The 20120-nt window shown below is 42.2% G+C and overlaps 1 protein-coding gene across 2 annotated transcripts in view; it reads right to left on the bottom strand.

The window, feature by feature from the left end:
- MTMR10 (myotubularin related protein 10) overlaps positions 1-20120 on the bottom strand; it is a 70722-nt gene that overhangs the window by 48772 nt on the left and 1830 nt on the right. For both annotated transcript variants that reach the window (XM_075006397.1, XM_075006398.1), the window contains exon 2: positions 19388-19448. In XM_075006397.1, the coding sequence (XP_074862498.1) occupies positions 19388-19448 (61 nt within the window). The remainder of the gene's footprint in view (positions 1-19387; positions 19449-20120) is intronic.

Here is a 20120-nt window from a genome sequence, read left to right as displayed (position 1 = left end):
GAGAGATTGCTAAAATTTACAGAACTAAAATTTGGTAATATCCTTTGCATAACCACAGAAGATTTAACGCAATGAGAATTATTTCAAATATTTTCCAGATAAAAATCCAGTAATTTCTGCAAAGGTGAACAAAACTCCATACACATGTATGGCACTGACTTTAAAAAAATGAAATTAAAATAATTGCAGGTGCTACACAAGTGCCTAACACCTCCTGCGAGCTTTGGTGGTTTTACGATCACAAAAACAACAAGAAGTCCGTGGCACCTTATAGACTCACAGGTATTTTAGAGTATAAGCTTTTGTGAGCAATGACCCGCTTTGTCAGATGCATCTGCTAGTCTATGGCTATGTCTATACTATGAGATAAATTCAAATTTATTTATATGAATTTTCTAATTCTGGGATTTATAAGTTTGAATTTGAGCATACTCACACTTCCCATGTGCTCCCCAAAAAGTCGAGTCTTTGCTGCCACACACAAATTGGCAAACATCAGCTATTGCAGTAGTGCATTGTGGGAAGCTATCCCACAGTTCTCTCATCCCCGTAGCATTCTGGATATGCTCACTGGTCTTGACAACTTCCCACATTGCATTTTCTTCATTCCCCTCCTGATCCCTGAAAATGTGCCAACCCCTGGAAATACTTCAGGGACCCTCAAAGTTAGAAGAAATAGGATAGAAAAGTGTCCAAAAAAAAAAAAAATTTGGTCCCCCCCAACATTACATTGCCAACCCAGGTGCAGTGACTGTATTCTCTACTGGCCATCCACTGACTGTTCCACCTCCCATAATTGCACGTGATCCCTGCAAATAATACAGGGGCCCAGAATGTATTTTAAGGTGAGAAGAAAGAGAATAGAAAAGTCTAAAATAAAAATAATTGTTGGTTTCCCAACCCACTATATTGCCCACAGGGTTCTCTCAACTGGCCATCCACTGAGTATACCACCTCCCATCATTGCATGCATATGATCCCTGAAAATAATACAGGGGTCCAGCCTGTGTTTTAAAGTGAGAAGAAAGAGAATAGAGAAGTCTAGGAAAAAAAGCTCTGAGGGCCCAGTTGACATTGTCCCTTCATGGGAAATCAGTCCCCCCAGCTCATGAGACTCCCCCCTGACAGCAGCAAGCCCCTTCCTCAGCTGCTGGGGGGGAGGCTCCCCCCGCCCCCAGTGGCAGCAAGCCCCAGTATGGGCACAGTGGTGGTGGGGGAGGCGTTCCATGGTGGGTCAGTTGAAGTTGTCCTCTCCAATAGTTAGAGCAAAACCTCCAGTATTTTAGTCACCGGGGGACACTTCCTTCCCAGCAGCAGCAAACCCCTTTGTTAGCCACAAGGGGGGAAGCCTCCCCCCAGTGGCAGCAAGGCCCAGAAGGGGATTCAGTGTGTGTGTGTGTGGGCGGGGGGCAGTTGAGATGGTCCTCCCCGAATATCTTAGCCGCGAAGGGAGACTTCCCCACGGTGGCAGCAAACCCCCAAATATCTGAGCAGCAGAGAGGAGGAAAGACCCTGACTGTGTGGCGCCTGTGGCGGAGAGAAGGGGGTTCGCACACAAATATAAACAGCTAAGAAGATTCTTGGGGTGTTATGACAGTACATTCCCCACCCCCAGCACAGCCTTGATGACACATGGTACGGCGAGGCAGCAGCTGGCGCGAGGCAGCGAATAAAAAAACAAGTATATAGAGACAGAGCCATGAACTCCCTGCAGGGGATATCTGAATGGGCAGATGCACTCACAGCACTAATAGCAAAAAAAGACAGACATTTCTCAGGCTCTCATACTAACAGGAGTCCACAACGAAAGGATCGCTACTCCCCCTTGGAAATTCATGATCTTCCTGTTACTGAAGAGTAGCAGCCAGAGCAGACCACAGAGAGAGGCACTGTGGGTTACATACAGGACACCTCTGGAGGCTAATAAATTTGATTTTAAGATATGGCGCTTCCACACTGGCCTTTAAGCGAACTGCTGAATTCAAGCTTGATGCTATACCTGTCAGGTAACTGATTTTGTAATCTCAAGATTAGTGCACCCTAAATCAAGATAATGGAATTTACAGTGAAGACAGCCACTTGGCAATACCAAGCTAAGTGAATTAAATTCAAATTTATCTCATAGTATTGATGCAGCCCATAAATTGCCACAGGACTTCTTGTTGTTTTTGAAGATATAGACCAACTCTGCTACCCCTCTGATTCTTATAACCACAAATTACTTTCAATTTTTTTTTTAAAAAGAGGTTGGTGGAAAAACTAAGATTTTAATCCTGCAATGTGATCTAACTAAAAATTAATGGGATACCACTTTGCCATTGGGGCCAGTGCTAGTGAACTGCATAGTGGAATATAAGCCTATTTAATCAGTTATACTGTATCTGGAAAACAGTGCAACTGACTATTCAAAGCACATTTACAAGGTGTTCTTTCTGTTTAGTAATGTTTCATGTTACCTGTAACACCACAAACGTATTCGGACTGTTTTACTTTTAAGAGTAATCCCTATTCTGATGTTCTTAAATCTAATGGATAATTGTAGTGGGGCAGAGTGGGTGCCCACTGACCCGGAGGGGGAGCAATCTCCCCCGGGAGCCATTTTGTGACTGTGCCTGGCCTCCCCCAGTCACCTGACTGGAAGTCAGGAGGTGAGGCCAGGACTATAAAGTCCAGCCTGAGGGTTCAGTAGGGACTAGCCTCCAGGGGAGTCTGAGGTCCGCTCTGGGCTCCCAGGCTGGGAAGTGGAGAACCTGTCAGCAGCCGCAGACTGGCGTGGATGTCCTGGACTGTAGCGGACTCTGGAAACCCACAGAGACCGCCTGGACACCTGGGCATGTGCCGAGAGGGAGACCAGGAGTAGCACAGCGGAATAATGAGGACTGTTAAATATCCGTGGGTCAGTGTGCTGCGGTCTGGATTCCCCGCTAACCCCCACACCCGACAGCTCTGCTGCAACCAAAGCCAGGATGTGGTGGACTAGGTAGGCCCGCGTCCCCTCTGCCACCCACCTACTGGGTGACAGTCTCCTCCCCCCGCCGCTCTGCTCTGTGAAGTGCCTGCCCTCTACTAAGTAAGGAGACAATCTGAGACTGCTGGTTTGCTGTCCTGCCCTGCTCCAGGGCCTGGGCTCTCCTGTGAACTGTATTTGCTGCCCTGCCCTGAGCTAGGGCCCAGGTGCATTGAGAGCATCTGTACACTGCCCTGACGTAGAGCTAGTCCTGACTGGCGTTAATTTCCCCAGAGCCCACCTGCAGGAAGGCTGGGCTCCTGAATTGTTTCCTCTCACCCACCTGAGGCAAGGTGGGAAACAATGAAATGTTAATATAGGGGTTGTTGTGGTACCTGTGGCAGTGGGGCGGAGTGGCAGCCCACTGACCTGGAGGTGGAGGAACCCCTCTGGGAAGCCAAGTCAGCTACAACAATGTACAACACAAACAACAGAATGTAGTTGGAACATGGAAGAAGACAACTAAAAAAATCCTACTAGGTAAAATTAGTTAAAAGTAAAAAAAAAAAAAAAAAAAAAAAAATACGATTAGATGTATGGAACAGCTGCCCTATGATGAGAGCTTAAGTCTGCGATTTTTTAGGCTGGAATAGATATGACTAAGGGGGAAATATGATAGAGGTGTATAAAATCACGACTGGTGTGGAGAAAGTGAATAAAGAGTTATTTACTTCTTCCAATAACAAAAAAGTCAGGGTCACCAAATGAAATCACTAGGTAGCAGGTTTTAAATAAAACAAAAACAAGTATTTCTTTTCACAATACACAGTCAACCTACGGAACTCCTTGCCAGAGGATGGTGTGAAAATCAGAACTTTAACAGGGCTTTAAAAAAAAAACAAAAAACACCCTAGATAAATTCATGGAGGATAGGTCCATCAATACTTACTTGCCAGGATGGGTAGGAATGGTATCTGTACCCTCTGTTCATCAGAGGCTGGAAATGGATAACAGGAGAGGGATCACTTGATAATTACCTGTTCCTGTTCATTCCCTCTCAGGCAGCTAGCATTAGCCACCACCAAAGACAGAACACTGGGCTAGATGGACGTTTGGTCTGACCCAGTATGGCTACTCCTATGTTCTTGAACAAGAGTCATAGGTTTCAAAGGAGAAACTGAAGGAGGGAAAGAGAGGATATTTAACCCATAGCAAGGATTTTGCAGTGGTAATTTTTAAGGCAGTACCATGGCAAAGTTTAGCTTCCTCCACCATACCCGCAACCAAAGTTCAACACTGAACTACCTCTTTTACCCGTGTGACTTCAGACTGACGTCTAACACAATCAAAATAAAATTAAAGGGGGAAAATTGTGACTGACCCATTAAAGAGGGAATGGGATCCAGTACATCTGACTCCCCAGCTACATCCTAATAGAGTTTTAAGAGCTGGCACGCTGGCTATATAAGTGGCAGAGCCCAACAGACTGAGTAAGAACTAGGAGTTGCACAAGTGTATTTCTAATGCTACTAGTGTGCGTAATAATGCAGGAAGATCCTGGAGAAACAGCTGTCAATTTAAGGATGAAAGTGTTAGATCTGAGAGTTTAGTCTGAAGTCAAGGGAAACAGAAAACAATACTGGAAAAATATAAAAGAGGAATATTGGGAATTAAATGGATGAAATGCATCCTGACCAAATACACCCCTCTTGCAGTTTTGAGTGCAAGTAAGAAGTAAGTTCAAGAGGACTAGACAAGATTAAAATATAACTAAGTAAACTACTCCTGGAAATTCTAAATCAACGTCCACAGAGATGACTAGTAACAGAGAGGAAGCCGGGCTAGTCTACACACTATCAAAACAAAAAGCAGTCAAGTAGCACTTTAAGTAGTCTTTAAAGTGCTACTTGACTGCTTTTTGTCCACAGAGATGAATAATATAATACAGGATAACTCTTTCCCATTATTACCAAAGATACTGTTAGGAGTTTATATAGGGTAAACAGTCTTCACTGCTCCATATATTCTGACAGATCTAAAGATGGAAAAACCTGCAGTGTGGGAGCAGCCTTTTGCATCTCTGAGACTGGAATTTAGTTTTACAGCCATTATCACGGCAGCTCAACTGGTGGGATTGATGTTCGCATTAAGCTGGACGTGCAGAGCTATTATATTTTCAGATTCATTATCCAGTTATTTGGAGAATTACATAGGGTACCTCAGGAAAAAGGAGTACAGTAAATCCTCAATTGTATGGACCCTGATTTAGCAGACTTCAGGAACAACACATCTCTCCACCCCACCCCCATTGTTCCCAAAGTCCACGAGGGTCCATAAAATCACACCCCCCACCCCCCCAAAAAAAGACAGACACTTACTGCTGCCACAGCCAGCAGAAGCCACCTCCGCCTCCACCAGAGCGGCCACGTGCTCTTCCCACCAGGGGTGGGGCGCGCATATGAGCGGATGCACTCCTGAACATGCCCCACTCCTAGTGGGAGGAACATGTGGCAGCTCCAGCAGCAGCTTCTCCAGCTGCGCAGGATGGGGCGCCCCCAGCTGTGCCAGCAGGATCCCAGCCACCTAGCAGGGTCCAGTGGCTCCTCCAGTGGTGGCAGCTCTAGCAAGTGACAGGGTTGGGGTTTTTTTTTGGGGGGGGGAGGGGCAGGTGAACAGTAAAACATCACATTTAACAGGCTTTGGGGAATAGTGGACACCCTTCCCCGCCATTAATCTGTTAAACTGAGGCTTTATTGTAATCTAAAAAAAACTAAAGTATTGTTTTTGAGTTAATGTGCTCAGGCACGAATACAGCACCAGCATGCATTGCAGCACATGGTGGGACACGCAGCAATGATACTGCTGTTAAGGAAGTAGAAAAAGCTTTTAAAAAATGGGTAAATGGATATAAAAAAATCCTTTGCGTAAACAAGAGTTTAAAAGTTCAGTGTTAAAAGAAACGTCAAGCATTACGGACAAATGGAAAAAAGAGGAAGATTTTATGAAGCCTGGCCCAAAATAGAGGATAATGTACTACTGCAAAGTTATCACAGGACCAGTGAAGGACTCTTCATTTAGGTTGTTAACTGGTCATTATGGTATGAGTAATTTATATGCATTAGATATGAAGGTTAAACACACTGTTGAACAGCATATACAGGAAAGCAACATGTGCTCCCAGTGGGAAAAAAGGGTGCTTATGAAGAATTTGAGATGCTTTAAGATGACAGAACATACAATGAGGGACTTAAGAGCATCAGGAAAGTGAAGTGATATTAAAGTTCTATTACCTTCTCCTAAGGACATGGAGTAGGGAAGGAGTGCAGCTGCATGAAAGTCTAAACTGGAGAAAGCTTAGTCTCAAGAAGGCTGGAATATGATTGCTGCAAGATCAGGAAACTGGCAGTAAGGGGGATTCTGCTGAGAGCAGAAAGCTCTCCTTAGGCCCTTCTGAGAAAGGGGAAGAATTATCATGAAATCAATCGAAAGACTAGCCTGATGAACTTCCTGAGGCTACGTCTACACTAGGCAACGTGAGTTGACCACAGACACACAATTCTAGCTATGGCAACTGTGTAGCTAAAAACTGACATAGGCATTTGGCTAACTTGACTGGCTAACTGGGGAAGGTCGATGAGAGAGTTTCTCACGTCAATCTCCTTTACTCCTCGTGTATCACAAGAAGTACAGGGGTTAACTGCAACCCCTGAGAGGTTGATTTCACATATCCATACCAGATGGACTGAGTAGGTTGATCTTCTGGGGTAGTGTAGACCTGCCCTGAACCTCAGTGCTATGGCTAGAAGGCTAGTGGCTGAGCTGCAGAGGAGATGCCTGCTGGCCCTCTGAGCTGACACATAGCTGGAGGGCTAGAGAAGGCTGAATGCTAGAATGAGACACAGTGAGAGACAACAGAGCTGCGCTAGAGAGCTGAGAGTGGTAAAAGTCATTGGAGTCACACCAGAGAGTTTGAGTAAGATAAGAAGTGCCATGACTGTACTTGGTGCATGCCAGACTGATGGGTCTTAAAGACTGAATGTACTGTTTACAATAGTGGTATTCAGATTAATGCTTGAGAGTTGCAAGCAACTCTTTAACAGGTCTCCGACACTCTCTGAAGTATACAATACAGTATTAAAAACACTGATTTTAATTATCTAACCAATCTAAGCTATTAAGCAATCCAGACACTTATGTTACTTACCAATTGTAGCTGATAATATAATAATGCTACTTCAGACATTTTGCTCTCTCTGTCTCTCTCACAAACTCCTAAATACTTCCCTAGATGGTTTAAATATGAATATATAGTAAGTAGTACAATAAATGAAGCTACAAATTCACACAACTGTGGCTCTTTTGAGAAATGCTGATTAATTTCGTAACTGAACTAGTGAGGTCTAAGTTCCTCCAGTGCAGACTACGCTGGTTATGGTTTTAGGACTTCCATTATTATTTGTGTGTATGGGGATTTCTTTTGTAATAAATTAGCCCAGCAAGGGCTGTACATACATTTAGAAAGCCTTTGTTTGACTACTTCTAGAGATGAACGAAGGGAAAACTGAGGTAGAGGCATCTGTCTTGCTGTGAGTTGGTGTTCAAGGCTGCCCTAGGAGGGATCAACTTGTCACACCTAGAGTCTCAGTATTATCAGGAGATCAGAAGCTGTCACTTTTCATACATGTTCAAGTAATAAAAATCCATTATTTTGAATTTGTGTCCTTCACCTTTATATTAAAAACAGATTGAAGAGAATTCATTTTGTGCCTTTTTTATGTAGTCATTAAAGCAACACAGCTGTCAAGAGTACTATATTTAAAGAAGCCACCTACCACATGCTACACAAGCTACCTAAATCAGTTCTTTCTAGTAACATTAAAAGAGCGGCCCTTGTTGAAGATGTGCTACCCATTTCAACCACTTCAATCACACATGTACAAAAGAGGGAGTATGGGAAGACAAACGGGTAGGATATGAAAGCCACTAATGGAAAGGTTGAGCGTGCATGTATATAACTACTTTTTCACAGGGTGCTTCCCAAAGGAGAACTGAGAAAAGCTATCAAACAGCTGAGTGAGAATACATCTAGGTAGAAATAAGCTTGCCTCAAAAATTTTCTATTTTGCTAAGAGTTTTTTGTAGTCTTAGGAGCGACTTCTTCTCTCACCAGTTTCACACAACCTAAACAATTAAGTGAGAGCAGAAGAAGGCCCTCTATCACAAAAATTGTATTCGCTCCCTATTTACTTAAAAAAAAGCACCATGTACATAGGGTCATATCTGAAGGATCTACGGCATACAAGGGTCTCTGTACAATGAATAAGAGTATATTAACGTAACCAGGTTTTGGCATACTCAGCTGACAGTTATATAACCAGCATAGTTTAAGCTCATCCACAAAGCAGCACAGTTCCCACAACCGTAAGCAACGTGATCCAGAACCATTACCTTGTAGTACTGTGTGTATGTGTGCATTGTGCTCAACCATGCATTCTAGAAAAAAAAAATGGACAAATAGCAATGTATCTTTCATGTGGTGCTAAACCTGTATATAAAAACCTAAGAAGTAGGGCTGGGTTAGCTCACTTGGAGAGGCAAGATTAGGGAGTACCACCAACACAGCAGAACAGTAATTCTATATCTAAAAATCATGGTATAAGCCTACTAATTGGTTCAAAGGCAGAGAACACTCACTTCATTATAAACCGCATGTCTATGGTGCATGTCACTGCTAACAGCTTGTGGAGTCACCTATGGGACAATCAGACTAAAATTTACTGAAGGTTTCATTCTATGCCAGCAAAGTCAGTGGGAACTTTGCGACTGACTTCTATGCTGTGCTCTTGGGGTTGGATCCTAGATGCACAGCGGAGTCCAGGTTTTCTGCTCTGCTCCCCATTCTGTAGCACAGTTGTCTAACCAGCACTACTACTGCACCTTTTATAGCACTAATGCAGCATATGGGAAAATTAAAGTTATATTTTATTTTATATTGTATAAATTAAAAGAATACTAACCAGCCTTCCTAGTTAGGGTGTTATGAAGGCACATTACTAAAAACAGTTAAGTTCTATTTATTTACCAGGCAGCAGATAAGTATACAAAGGAACATTTTAAAGGAATAATTACAGATAGGCACTATATATGTGTAGGTGAAGAAATGGTGCTGTCCCTCTTGAATAGAGAAATATCCATTTTCACAGCAGTATGAAGAATGGCATTTCTTAGTTAACTGTAGAACATATTACAGTTATGTTTGAAATCACACACAGTACACAAACATATAAAAACATGGGGAGGAGAAACAACAAAATAATAGTGATAAAAAGGATACCAAAACTAACTTCTTTTCTAGGGGAGGCACTCAGAATCTCCCTCAAATTTATTTTATTACAGACAATTACATCTTGAAATTAGTCAAATTTAAACCATAATTAGAAAAGTCATAGAAGTCAGTGCATAAACTTACACTAACCTATATATCTCTACGTAGCAACATTACAGTCTAAAGACAGGCTGGCAGGTAGAGGAGAGTGGCTGCAGACCAGCAGATAAAGCTGGCTGGAAAAGTGTTTCTGTTCACACTGTGGAAAATGTACATAAAAAAAGAATCACTCTCTTTTGTAAAGTGCTTTGGATGAAAAGCATCAGTGTGGATAATGATTTTAAAAAAAAATCCATTTTTTAAAAAAAATCATCAATAAAATACTAGGTTTCTCATTTAAAAATAACATTTACAATTAAATCGCAACACAAACACTCCACCTCTACACTCACAGCCTCATAATAATGAATTAATACCTCTAGTTTGTCCAGCCTACCTACTACTGCTTGCATCCTGAAAGTTCTGGGCTTTCAACTTCCTTCTCCGCTGACTAAGAATAACGTGCAAAGAAAGACACAAGCTGGATAGGACTGTTTTTGTTCTGTGCTTATGTGGTGGTGGATCTTGGCCGAGCACAGCAGAGGAGTTAAAGACATTCTCATAAAGACAGAGACATTACAGCATACAGGAAAGAACAGAAGTAGCACAGAAAGAAACTGGAGTGGGAAGATATTATTCAGAGCACACAGTGCTTACTCTGTTCCCTCGCACTTTTGCCACTGAAACACTGTCATGGCTTTTGGGCATAAGAAAGACCCTATCTGGGAATATTTTGAACAAATTTGTTCCCCGGGTAAACAAGGATAACGTGCCAAGTGTAAGCAGTGCAAGGAGGAGATGCAGGACCTAGTTGCAAGAATGAAACACGAAAAGGAAAACTGCTTTTCAGGAGAAAATGATATGGATGAAGATGTGGCTATGGTTGAGTGCTTCAACTGCTTTGTAATTTAAATAATTCACTTTGCAATGTATCATTCTTCAAGACTCTCTACACATTTTAGTATAAGTGTGATCTGACAAATTCCCAAGCTGTTTCCTGTGTCAGATGTTGCCAGAAAAAAGTTTAGCTTAGCTAATTCTTATGGCTTGTTTAGATAACTAGGTTTAGAATCTATCACCCAAGTATATAATGCAGAAAGCGCCAGTAAGAAAAATCTATAGTTGCCAGTGAGTGTCATTTTCTTATTTTATAATACATACCCCTTATTTTGGAACATCATGACCATAGACCATAATGGTGACGCAATAAATTTATTCCTATTCTACTGCAACATAACTCAGCTTTTCCAAGAGAAACCCATTCTATACTTGTTTTCTGAGAAGTGCCAGTGAGTTCAGTGGGGCTTGCACCAAAATTAAGTGCACTCTCAGCATAGTTTTTGTGGTAACTTGATTTTAAATCAATTATGTAAATCACCTTGATTTAAGTCAATCCAGGCTGAAAAGCACCATGTACGAGTTAGGTATTAGTTCAAAGTTTCCTACAGAACCCACATTCTGCAAAAGTTATTTTTATTGAAAACCCAGTTTTCCAATGAAAATAAGTTTCGATGGAAAATTTCCAACAAGCACAGCTAGTGGAGCCATTGAAAGCAATAATCTGCTAATGTGAATTAACTTCCTGCTGCCCATATAGTGTCTTGCTTGTCCTGCCTTACGCTCACTTCCCTCTATATGACTACACTTCCGAGACGTCTCTAGCTCTGCAAAGCAGGTGCGTGTGTGCGAGAGGACAAAAAAAACAGGAAACAACGACTCAAAATGGTTGCTCATTGATGGAACGCTTAGGGTAATGCTGGGAGGACTGCACATTTGCTCACAACCACTACACCCTTCCTGTCCTGGGAGATGCAGATCTTTGACTCCGAAGCCCTGCCTTCCCCATACATTGGTTCAATTTCAGAGTGTCAGATACCTCTGCAAGCTATGGGAGTCTTGGTTTTCATCATTTTTCATTGAGAGGGTGAGGAATTCCACCTTAACTCTGAAGTCAGAAACAATTCATTCACGTTAAGCCCCCAGCGTTCCAACGCTGCCATGATCCTTAATTCAACATACAGGGGAAGAATAGAGATAAAAAGCTGAATAGACACAAATAATATCTGCTGAGGAGGATACTTGTAACCTGCTATCCTTTTCATAACAAGAGAATTTGGCTGAATCAGGAAGGTGTTCAGAGTACTGTAACAAGTAGGAATGGGTTCCAAAATTTTCCTTAATTTACTGAGTCAAAGTTACTTTGAAATAGAAGATTTAAGACTTCCACTGGACAGAGGCATGAGAAAAGCCAAACATGTTTTATGAACTCTCAGATTCCTGGTTCTCCTTCTCACCTGCTGTATATCTTGGGTAAACCCAACTTCTTATCTGAACTTCAGCTCTCATCTAAAAATATGGGATAATCAATCATACCCCCTTTTTATAAAGCACTATGAGATGCACAGATGAACAGAACTATGTAAGCAGCAAGTACACATGTTCACCATTAGACCATAATGCTGTGTTTCAGATACTTTACCGCCTGTAAACACAGAAAAGTTCGTTGATTTTCATTAAGTACTCCTCTATAAAACACAACTTGGATAATCTAATTTCAACAACTCGGTATAATGTAGTCTACAAAAGCTTGGGTTTTAAATCTTCATCTAGACAGTGTTTTTTAATTTTTACCGTTGGGAAATGGAGTAACAAATGAAAAGTGAAGAAAGGGCACAGTGGCATGTATCAGTTTGCCTGCATCCTGCTAAACACCGTACTGTGATTTTGACTTTATGCAAATTTTAGAACCCGGACTATATGAGAGCAGAAGGTTCTGGGTAGGAACAACATGAAACAAAACTGATTTTAAAAACTCCGCTGAGGTTTATTGTTGAATTGTACGTTTTGCTGCACAGATGTGACTGTTAAATTCAGCTAAACATCAGACAGCCAGAATATAATTCAGGGTACATTTCATAGACTATACAATTTGGAAAATGCTCCGGACTTCTCAAAAGCCTTAGAACTTTTTAGTGGAACAGCAGCTAGTACAACCAATTCCCTGAAGACAGCTTGTGAGAAGAACATGTACAAGTTTTTTTGCTAACACACTGTTTGTAAAATCTTTAGTCTTAAAGATAAAGCTCCCAAAAAGAAAGCCAGAGAGTGTCCTGTTATCCAGGAGTGTTACAGTGAGGACCTGTCTGCCACACTACTTGCTATTTCTCTACTTTGCTTATTAGAAACATGTTTAAAATGTGACCTGATCACATCAATGAACTAACAAACAAAGGATAACAAACTATTGCTGAGGCCAGTACTCTAAACAACCGTGGCATGCATTCTTGATCAGGAAACAGGACTGAAAAGGTAAGAGATTTGAATTCTGAATATAATTACACATAAAAACCTGTCAAAACCTAATTTGAGAATGAAAATATTCTGGGACCACAAAATCATTAGTTTTTCCACTGTCTACTACAGTCTCAAAACTGAGAGCAATTCTTGTTTTAAATGCAAGATTCTTTATATTAGCTCTTTTTTCCTCACTGCCCCACCTCCTTGGAATCATGTGATGACACTAAATTCTGAGGTTCACTAAAAGACAAAAAAGATAAACCTCCTAGTTGCAGAAAGACTGAAACAGTCAGTAGTCCAGTTACAACTCTCCACCTTCTCTCCCAACCCCAGTCCAAAAATTAGACAAACCAAAAAAAGTTATAAGACAGCACCATGAGTATTTCACCAAACTGTTAGCTTTGGATTCTTGTTTCTGCTAACTCAATATTTTAGGCATTAACAATCTGAGACACCAGCTATTTGCACTTGTCAAAAATACAAAGATTAGTAATTACCTGGATTCCCAGCTGATGGGAATAAGGGGACTTGGAAGTAGGCGGGGTCCTTTCGAAAAGGAGCCCCGTCGGGACGAGCCGCGCGGCGGCGAGGCGCGTCAATTTCGAAGCGCCGCAGCCGCCTGCATGCTAATGAAGCACTGAATGTGCATTTCAGCGCTTCATTAGTAAACTTCGAAATGGCCGTTTGCGTGGCCATTTCGAAGTTTGGGGCTAGTGTAGACATGGCCATTGAGAAGTCAACACCTATGGCAGCATAGTACTTTTCTATGGCACTGTATTCAGACATGCACTAAAGCACCTGCTGAAAGTTAAGCACAGATAGTCCCACAGAAGTCAATTTACCCTGAAATGAAGCAGTTTGCCCCAAGATTACACAAAATGATTGTGGAAAAATGAAACTCAGATCTCCCAAGTTCTAATTGAGCATCTTAGCCACAAGACTAAATTTCTGTCTTTACCATGCTGGGGCAAGGCAGCTCCATCCCACCTGCCCTGAAGAGATGGGGCCTCAGGTGGAAGGGCTTGAGGCTAGCCTCCCCCATGAGTCCTTGTATGCCACTTAGTCTCCGGGGGCAATTCAAAGGGCCATGGGCTCCAGCCACTGCTGCTGCTATAGTAGCAGTGGCAACCAGGCGCCCTGGACCATTTTGAATTGCCAGCCCCCAGAGCAGCTGTCCCCTTAGTCCCTTCCCTTCCCCCACCCCATTCATGGGCCTGTGCTGGGACACTAATTTGAAATTAATACATCACTAAGGCCAATTTCATGGCACTTAGAACTGTTCTAAGTGATTTCCTGAACAAATGCAACTAACAAAGGCTGCGTCTATACTAGTAAATTCTTTTAGAAAACCTGGCCCTTTTTCAATCTGAAATTGAAAGAACATGGCTCTTCTTCTGGAAGCCCTCTTCTGCTCCTGGATCAAAAAGAACGCCTTCTTTCAAAATAGTGTTTGTCAACAATCCGTGGACCCTTTTTTGGAAGGGCACTTCTTGAGGTGCCCGATATTTTTTCAATCCCTGGCCCACTCTTTTGAAAGAGCAGGGGCTGTGTGGGGACACTACCGAAAGAGTGGATTGCTTTTTGATCCGCTTTTTTGTGTGTGGGTGCACTCTTTTGAAAGAAGCTTTTTAGGAAGAGATCTTCTAGAAAATCCTTCTTTCGAAAGATCACTGTAGTGTACACATAGCCAGAGAAGGATGGTGACCTCAAGAAGAAACGGCAGTAATAGGAACAAGTGGGCAAAATTCTTAATAATTCAGAATACACAAAGAGCTACTCCTTCTTGGGGGGGGGGGGGGGGGGGAAATCAGGATTTTTTTTTTTTTTTTTTAAAAAAGAAGATTCAACCCTACACTTTGGTTGTTTGCTACATTAATTTAACATGCAGGTGAACAGCATAAATATTGCTCTGCTGTTTTATACAGATAAACGACAATCTTAACTGTTTGCAACATACCTAAAATTTATAAGCCCAAGAACAAGATCTCCTATTTTCTTCCATAAAACAAGGCAGTCAATCAGTAATTACTCGTTCAGGTAAAAATAAAATGCCAAATTCTAATGAAAAAAGATTTCCTCCCTCCACACACACACACACACTTTCAGCGCAATAAATATTCTCTCAATGCACAAGAGTATTGAAGTAGTTAGTACTCCTTGATGATTAACCTTAAGCAAAAGCCAGGTAGTTAAGTAGGTGAAATAATTAACACCACACACTTGGAACAGTTACTTATTAATTTATTATTCATTTTGAAAAGAACAAGAACTTTAATGGGTCATGGCCACTGACCCACAGATAAAAATCAGCCAGGCACTAGACAAGGGTGAGAAGGTGGGAGGGAAAAAAAAGGCAAAACACGACACACAATAACAAAACCAGACAAAAATCCTCACTGACATGGCCCCCAACTGAGACGCAGAGAAAAAGACACATCCCTCCACTTGAACTCCAGCCCCATGGAGAAGAGAGGACAGAGGACTGTGGTTAAGGGCTTCTCCCCAGGCCAGATTAACTCTTCTGGGGGCCTGGAGCTAGTAGATATTATGCCCCCCACCCGTGCAAGCACTGGGAGGGGACAAAATGAGGGGTTCATGGTGCAAGATCTGGGCAGCTGGCAGGGTGCAGGAGAGAGATGGGAGATAGGATGCAGAAGAGGGGTGGGGGTGCAGAGATGCAGAAGTGAGTGGTGGGTATGGGATTCTTAACAGGCACAGCTCACCAGGAGCACATGTGGCTCTGTGATCCTGCAGCTTATGCACCACACCCACTGCCCCATTGGCTGCAGTTCCAGCCAATGGGAAAAGTGGTGGAAAAAGCCTCTAGGCGAGTACTTCCCTGAACTGCCATTCCCTGATCCAGGTAGGGGGGATTGATAACATTCAGAGCTGCTTCCTCCTCCCGCTGCCAGGCTGAGCCCACAGGCCACATTTAGTCCCTGCTTCCCTAGATCCACAGCCTGCAGGGTTCAGGACTCCTCCAGATCCTGCAGTGGGGAGCTGGAGCTGGCACTTCAACCACACAGTGGGGCTGCAGATCTGAAGCACCAGGGCATGCTCGGGGGGGGGGAAGGGGGGGCAATTTTGCAGATCAGCCCCAACAAGCCATAGGTCAGATCCAGCATGCAGGCTGTAAGTTTCCCACCCCTGACTCCAAGCTGACTCGGACATTACAAACAGCTGATTACACCTTGCAAAGTTACCTAACCTAACATCTTATGCTGTGGCAGAACCAAGTAAAGCTAGACCATCCATGACAGGTGTCTCTTTTGTTTTTAAAAGCTTCCAATGATGGGGATTTCATGACCTCCCTTGGAAGCCTGTTCCAGAGCTTAACTAGTCTTATAGTCAAAAAGTTTTCCCAACTACAAGTTTGACCTCTATAGTCTGCACTTCTGTGGTCCAGCATCCCCATGGCTGCTCCTAAACTGAAAAGCCACCTTACCTTCCCTACCCTCCCAGAGTTTCAACCTAGCGTGGACTAGAAGTGGTGGGCCATGGTCGATGGCAGAAGCCAGGAACACAGTTCAGTGGCCACAGGGCTCCACAGCTGCCCTACCTCTTCCCCGAACTCCCTTTATGCCCCCTGTTCCTGCTTGGTCAATGAGGGCACCTCTGCAGACACGGTAGAGGAGCCCTGTAGCTGGCAGTGGCAGAGCTACCACCATTGACCTCCCCTGGTCCTGCAAATTCCCAGCCAGGAAGGTACAACCTGAATCTCCACAGCTACAGCTTTAGCTTATCACTGATTTACCTTCACCGGTGGTAGAGAACAACTGACCACTGTCCTCTTTATAACAACCCTTTCCATACCAGAAGACTTATCAGATCACCCCTCAGCCTCCTTTTCCATCTGTTTTTTCTACCCATCTGTGGAATGAATTTTGTTAAATGCACCCATATAGAAGTGATGAGTGACACACTACCTCCACACTGGTGTATAGAACAAAACTCACGTGGTGGCACGGGGATGAGCTGTTTGCAGTGCGGAGATTTGGAGTCAGGGGGCTAGAGTTCTGGTTGGGAGTGCATGCTCTGGGGTGGAGCCAGGAATGAGGGACTCAGGGCTGGGGTAGAAGGTTTGGGTATGTGGGTGCGGGTGAAGGCACTGGTAGAATGTTTGGGTATGTGGGCTCCACGGTTGGGTCAGGGCTGGAGTAGAGGGTTGGGACATGAGAGGTTGGCTCTGACTGGGTCTACAGGCTCTCAATTTGGACAAGGGATGAGTGATATGGGGCACAGTCTGCTATGGTAGGGAGAAAGTACTCCCCTTAGCAGCACCTGAGCGAGAAGGAAGGGCTCTTCTCACCCACGTAGCAGGGCCAGCAGGGCTGGGGTAGGGAACACACACCTCTGCCCAGCTGTAGCAGCTCTGGCAAGCTTGGACTGGACCAGGGGAAGGACTTCCCTCTGTATGGTTCTAAATAGCCTAATGTGCAGCTTACAGGGGCCTAGCACTAAGAGCAACAATTTTTTGTAACCTTGCCTCATAGGTCAGGTTTTCTAAACCTTTAATCATTTTTGTTAGTCTTCTCTGCATTCTTTTGCATTTGTCCATATGTTCCCTAAACTGCAGTGCCAGAATTGCACAGTCCTACAGCCGAGGCCTGATCAGCAGCGAGTAGAGTGGAACACCTACCACTTTTCTCTTACATGCAACACTTCCTTTAATACACCCCAGATGTCTTTGCAGCTGAATCATATTGATGACTCATTCAGTTTGTGGTCCACTATGGCCCTCATATGCTTTTCAAAAATACTACCATCTAAACATTTATTCCTCATTCTGTGGTTGCACATTTGATTCTTCCTTCTTAAGTGAATTACTCCGCACTTCTCTGTATTGACTTCCATCTTGCTGAATTCAGCGCAATTTTCCAATTTGTTAACATTATTTTGAATTTTAAACCTGTCCTCCAAAATGCTTGTAACACCTCCCAGCCTAGAATAATCTGAAGAACCAGTGCATGCTTTTTCTTTTTTAATTATAAAAAGAGGAACCACTACTCAACTGGCTCCCTGCTCCCCTCCCCAGCCAATCCTGCATCTGGGCTGCCAAGGTGCTGGTACTCACTGCCAGCAAGTACCAGCACAAAGAAAGCAGTGATAAGAACACTCTCTACTCCATTATCAAAGTAATGAATGGATATATTGATTGGTGCTGAATCCAGCATTGATTCCTATGGGACCCCACTAGATATGCCCTCTGAATGTAACAGCAAACTATGCATCATTACATAGCATATAGTCTTTCAATCAGCTGTATATCTACCCTACAATAATTTCATCTAGACCACATTTCCCTAGCTTGCTTATGAGAATGTCATGCAGAATGGTGTCAAAAGCTTTACTAAAATCAAGACATACCACATCTACCTCTTTTGCACTTGCCACTAGGTTGGCAAGGTAACCCTATTAATGAAGAAAATGAAATTGTTTTGGTGTGGTTTTTTTTTTTTTTTTTAAACAAAATCCATGCTGATTATTCCTTATTATCTCATTGTTCTCCAGGTCTTTACATACTGACTGTCTAATAAATTTGCCTCAAGATCTCCCAGACACTGAAGTCAGGCTGACTGGTCTGTAGTTCTCTGGGTCCTTCTTATTTCCCATTTTAAAAGACAGATATTAATTTATCACCTTCATGGACAGCTAATTCAAAAGATCATTACTAATGCCTTCAGGTTTGCTTGAGCTAGTTCTTTCAGTACCCTATGATGAATTTCGTAACTCCCTTAGACTTGAATATATCTCATTATTTTTTTTAACTGTGATAACCTAAAATATCACCTATTTTAGTAGGACATTGTTATCTATTTTTCTTCTGTGTGTTTAAACATGTATATGCTTAGATCTAATCTACCAAAAATTCTCATATAAAGTCAAAACAACTTTTGTAATTAACCACCATATAAATATTCCTTGCTAATTAGAGCAGAATTGATTCAAGTAGCATCTATAGTACATTAGGCTGATACAATTTTTAATCTCTCTGCAGTAATACATCTAAATCAGGGTTTTTTAAAAAAAGTTTTCTTAATAAAGATGAGGGACAAGCAGTCAGACATTTTGGATTTTGATATAAACTACTCCTTCCTTCCACCATATTCACTTGAAATAAAGTTATTCATTAGTATTTCAAACTATTTCACAGTTTCAGAAAGCTTGGCATCAGCTACTGGATATTCAATAAGAGAAAAAGAATGAAGGCTTTAACAAAGAGCTACAACCAAGATCACACAGGAAGGGCTAGCCACAGGTGCAAAGGCCTGCCCATGTGCCTTCAACTTCAAGCTTAACTGTCGATATCCAAGGAGAGAAACCCCTCCACACTGCTTCACAGATGCTATCAAATTACAGTGATTATGGATTGCAGATAAGCAAGCAGATATCAAGATACGAAATTAAACAAAACTGTAACAGAACAAATGCAGTTTAGTTTGAAGAGTTAACAACTAAACAAAATTAGAAACCCTCTCAGAGACAAGAACAAGAAGTCTTGTGGCACCTTATGACTTCTTGTTGTTCTCGAAGCTACAGAGTAACACAGCTACCTCTCTCAGAGACAAGAGTCTGTAGATTTTCTTATTGAGTTACAAATTGCACTGTTACTTATTACATTAAGGGTAGAATAAAAGCCTACAAATACTACCAGAAGAAAAGAAGGAACCAAAACAAAATCCACATAGACTTCTGTCAAATTCTTGATTAACATTTACCTGGCAAAAGTACAGGTTCCAGCTTTTTAGTCTTGGGCTCTGGGGTTATTCTGTCTTCAATCTGAAACACAACAGCAACATCACAAAAAAAATAATTATAAAATGAAAGATATGCATGGATTTTCTGATTTCCTTGGGGCAAGCATTTTATTTCAAATTTGAGTCTTAAGTTTCACATCCTGATCCTGTAGCCATTTATGTATTTTATGCAAAATTCTCCATAGACTTTAATGGAATTACTCATAATGCATAAACTTAAGCACGAGTAAGTCTAGTGTGTGGGGCCCCAGTAAGAGCCTGTCTAAACAGGCCCTAAAGCACTGTTCCTGAAATAAGATGTATACATGTGCTTTCACAGACCCCTTACTCCTCCAGTGATTTAAAGGAGGCTCCACACAATTGTAAGCATCTGTCTGTATGAAGACATGTATAAGATTGAGGCCTAAATACGATATTTTAAAGGCATCTTAGAAACCAATTTAACCTCCAGACTTTAAAAAGAGGGGGAAAACTTACCATTAGTTTAAATGGATACATTTTGTCTACTAAGGTTTTCTGAAATGATTTACATTTCCCATGCAGACAGAGATGCCATTGCCAGAAAATAAAAGACTGAAAACACATTTTTCATTGTCATTTTTACTTTACTGTAAACATATGAAAAAATACCCAGTTTTCCATTTTTGGCCATATATGTTAATAGCATACCATCCATCTTTTCAACTATTAAGCC

Source organism: Carettochelys insculpta, chromosome 12 (assembly GCF_033958435.1).
Source record: "Carettochelys insculpta isolate YL-2023 chromosome 12, ASM3395843v1, whole genome shotgun sequence".
Classification (NCBI taxonomy): Eukaryota; Metazoa; Chordata; order Testudines; family Carettochelyidae; genus Carettochelys; species Carettochelys insculpta.
Note: the sequence above shows the minus strand (reverse complement) of the source record. Positions and strands in the feature narration are given on the sequence as shown.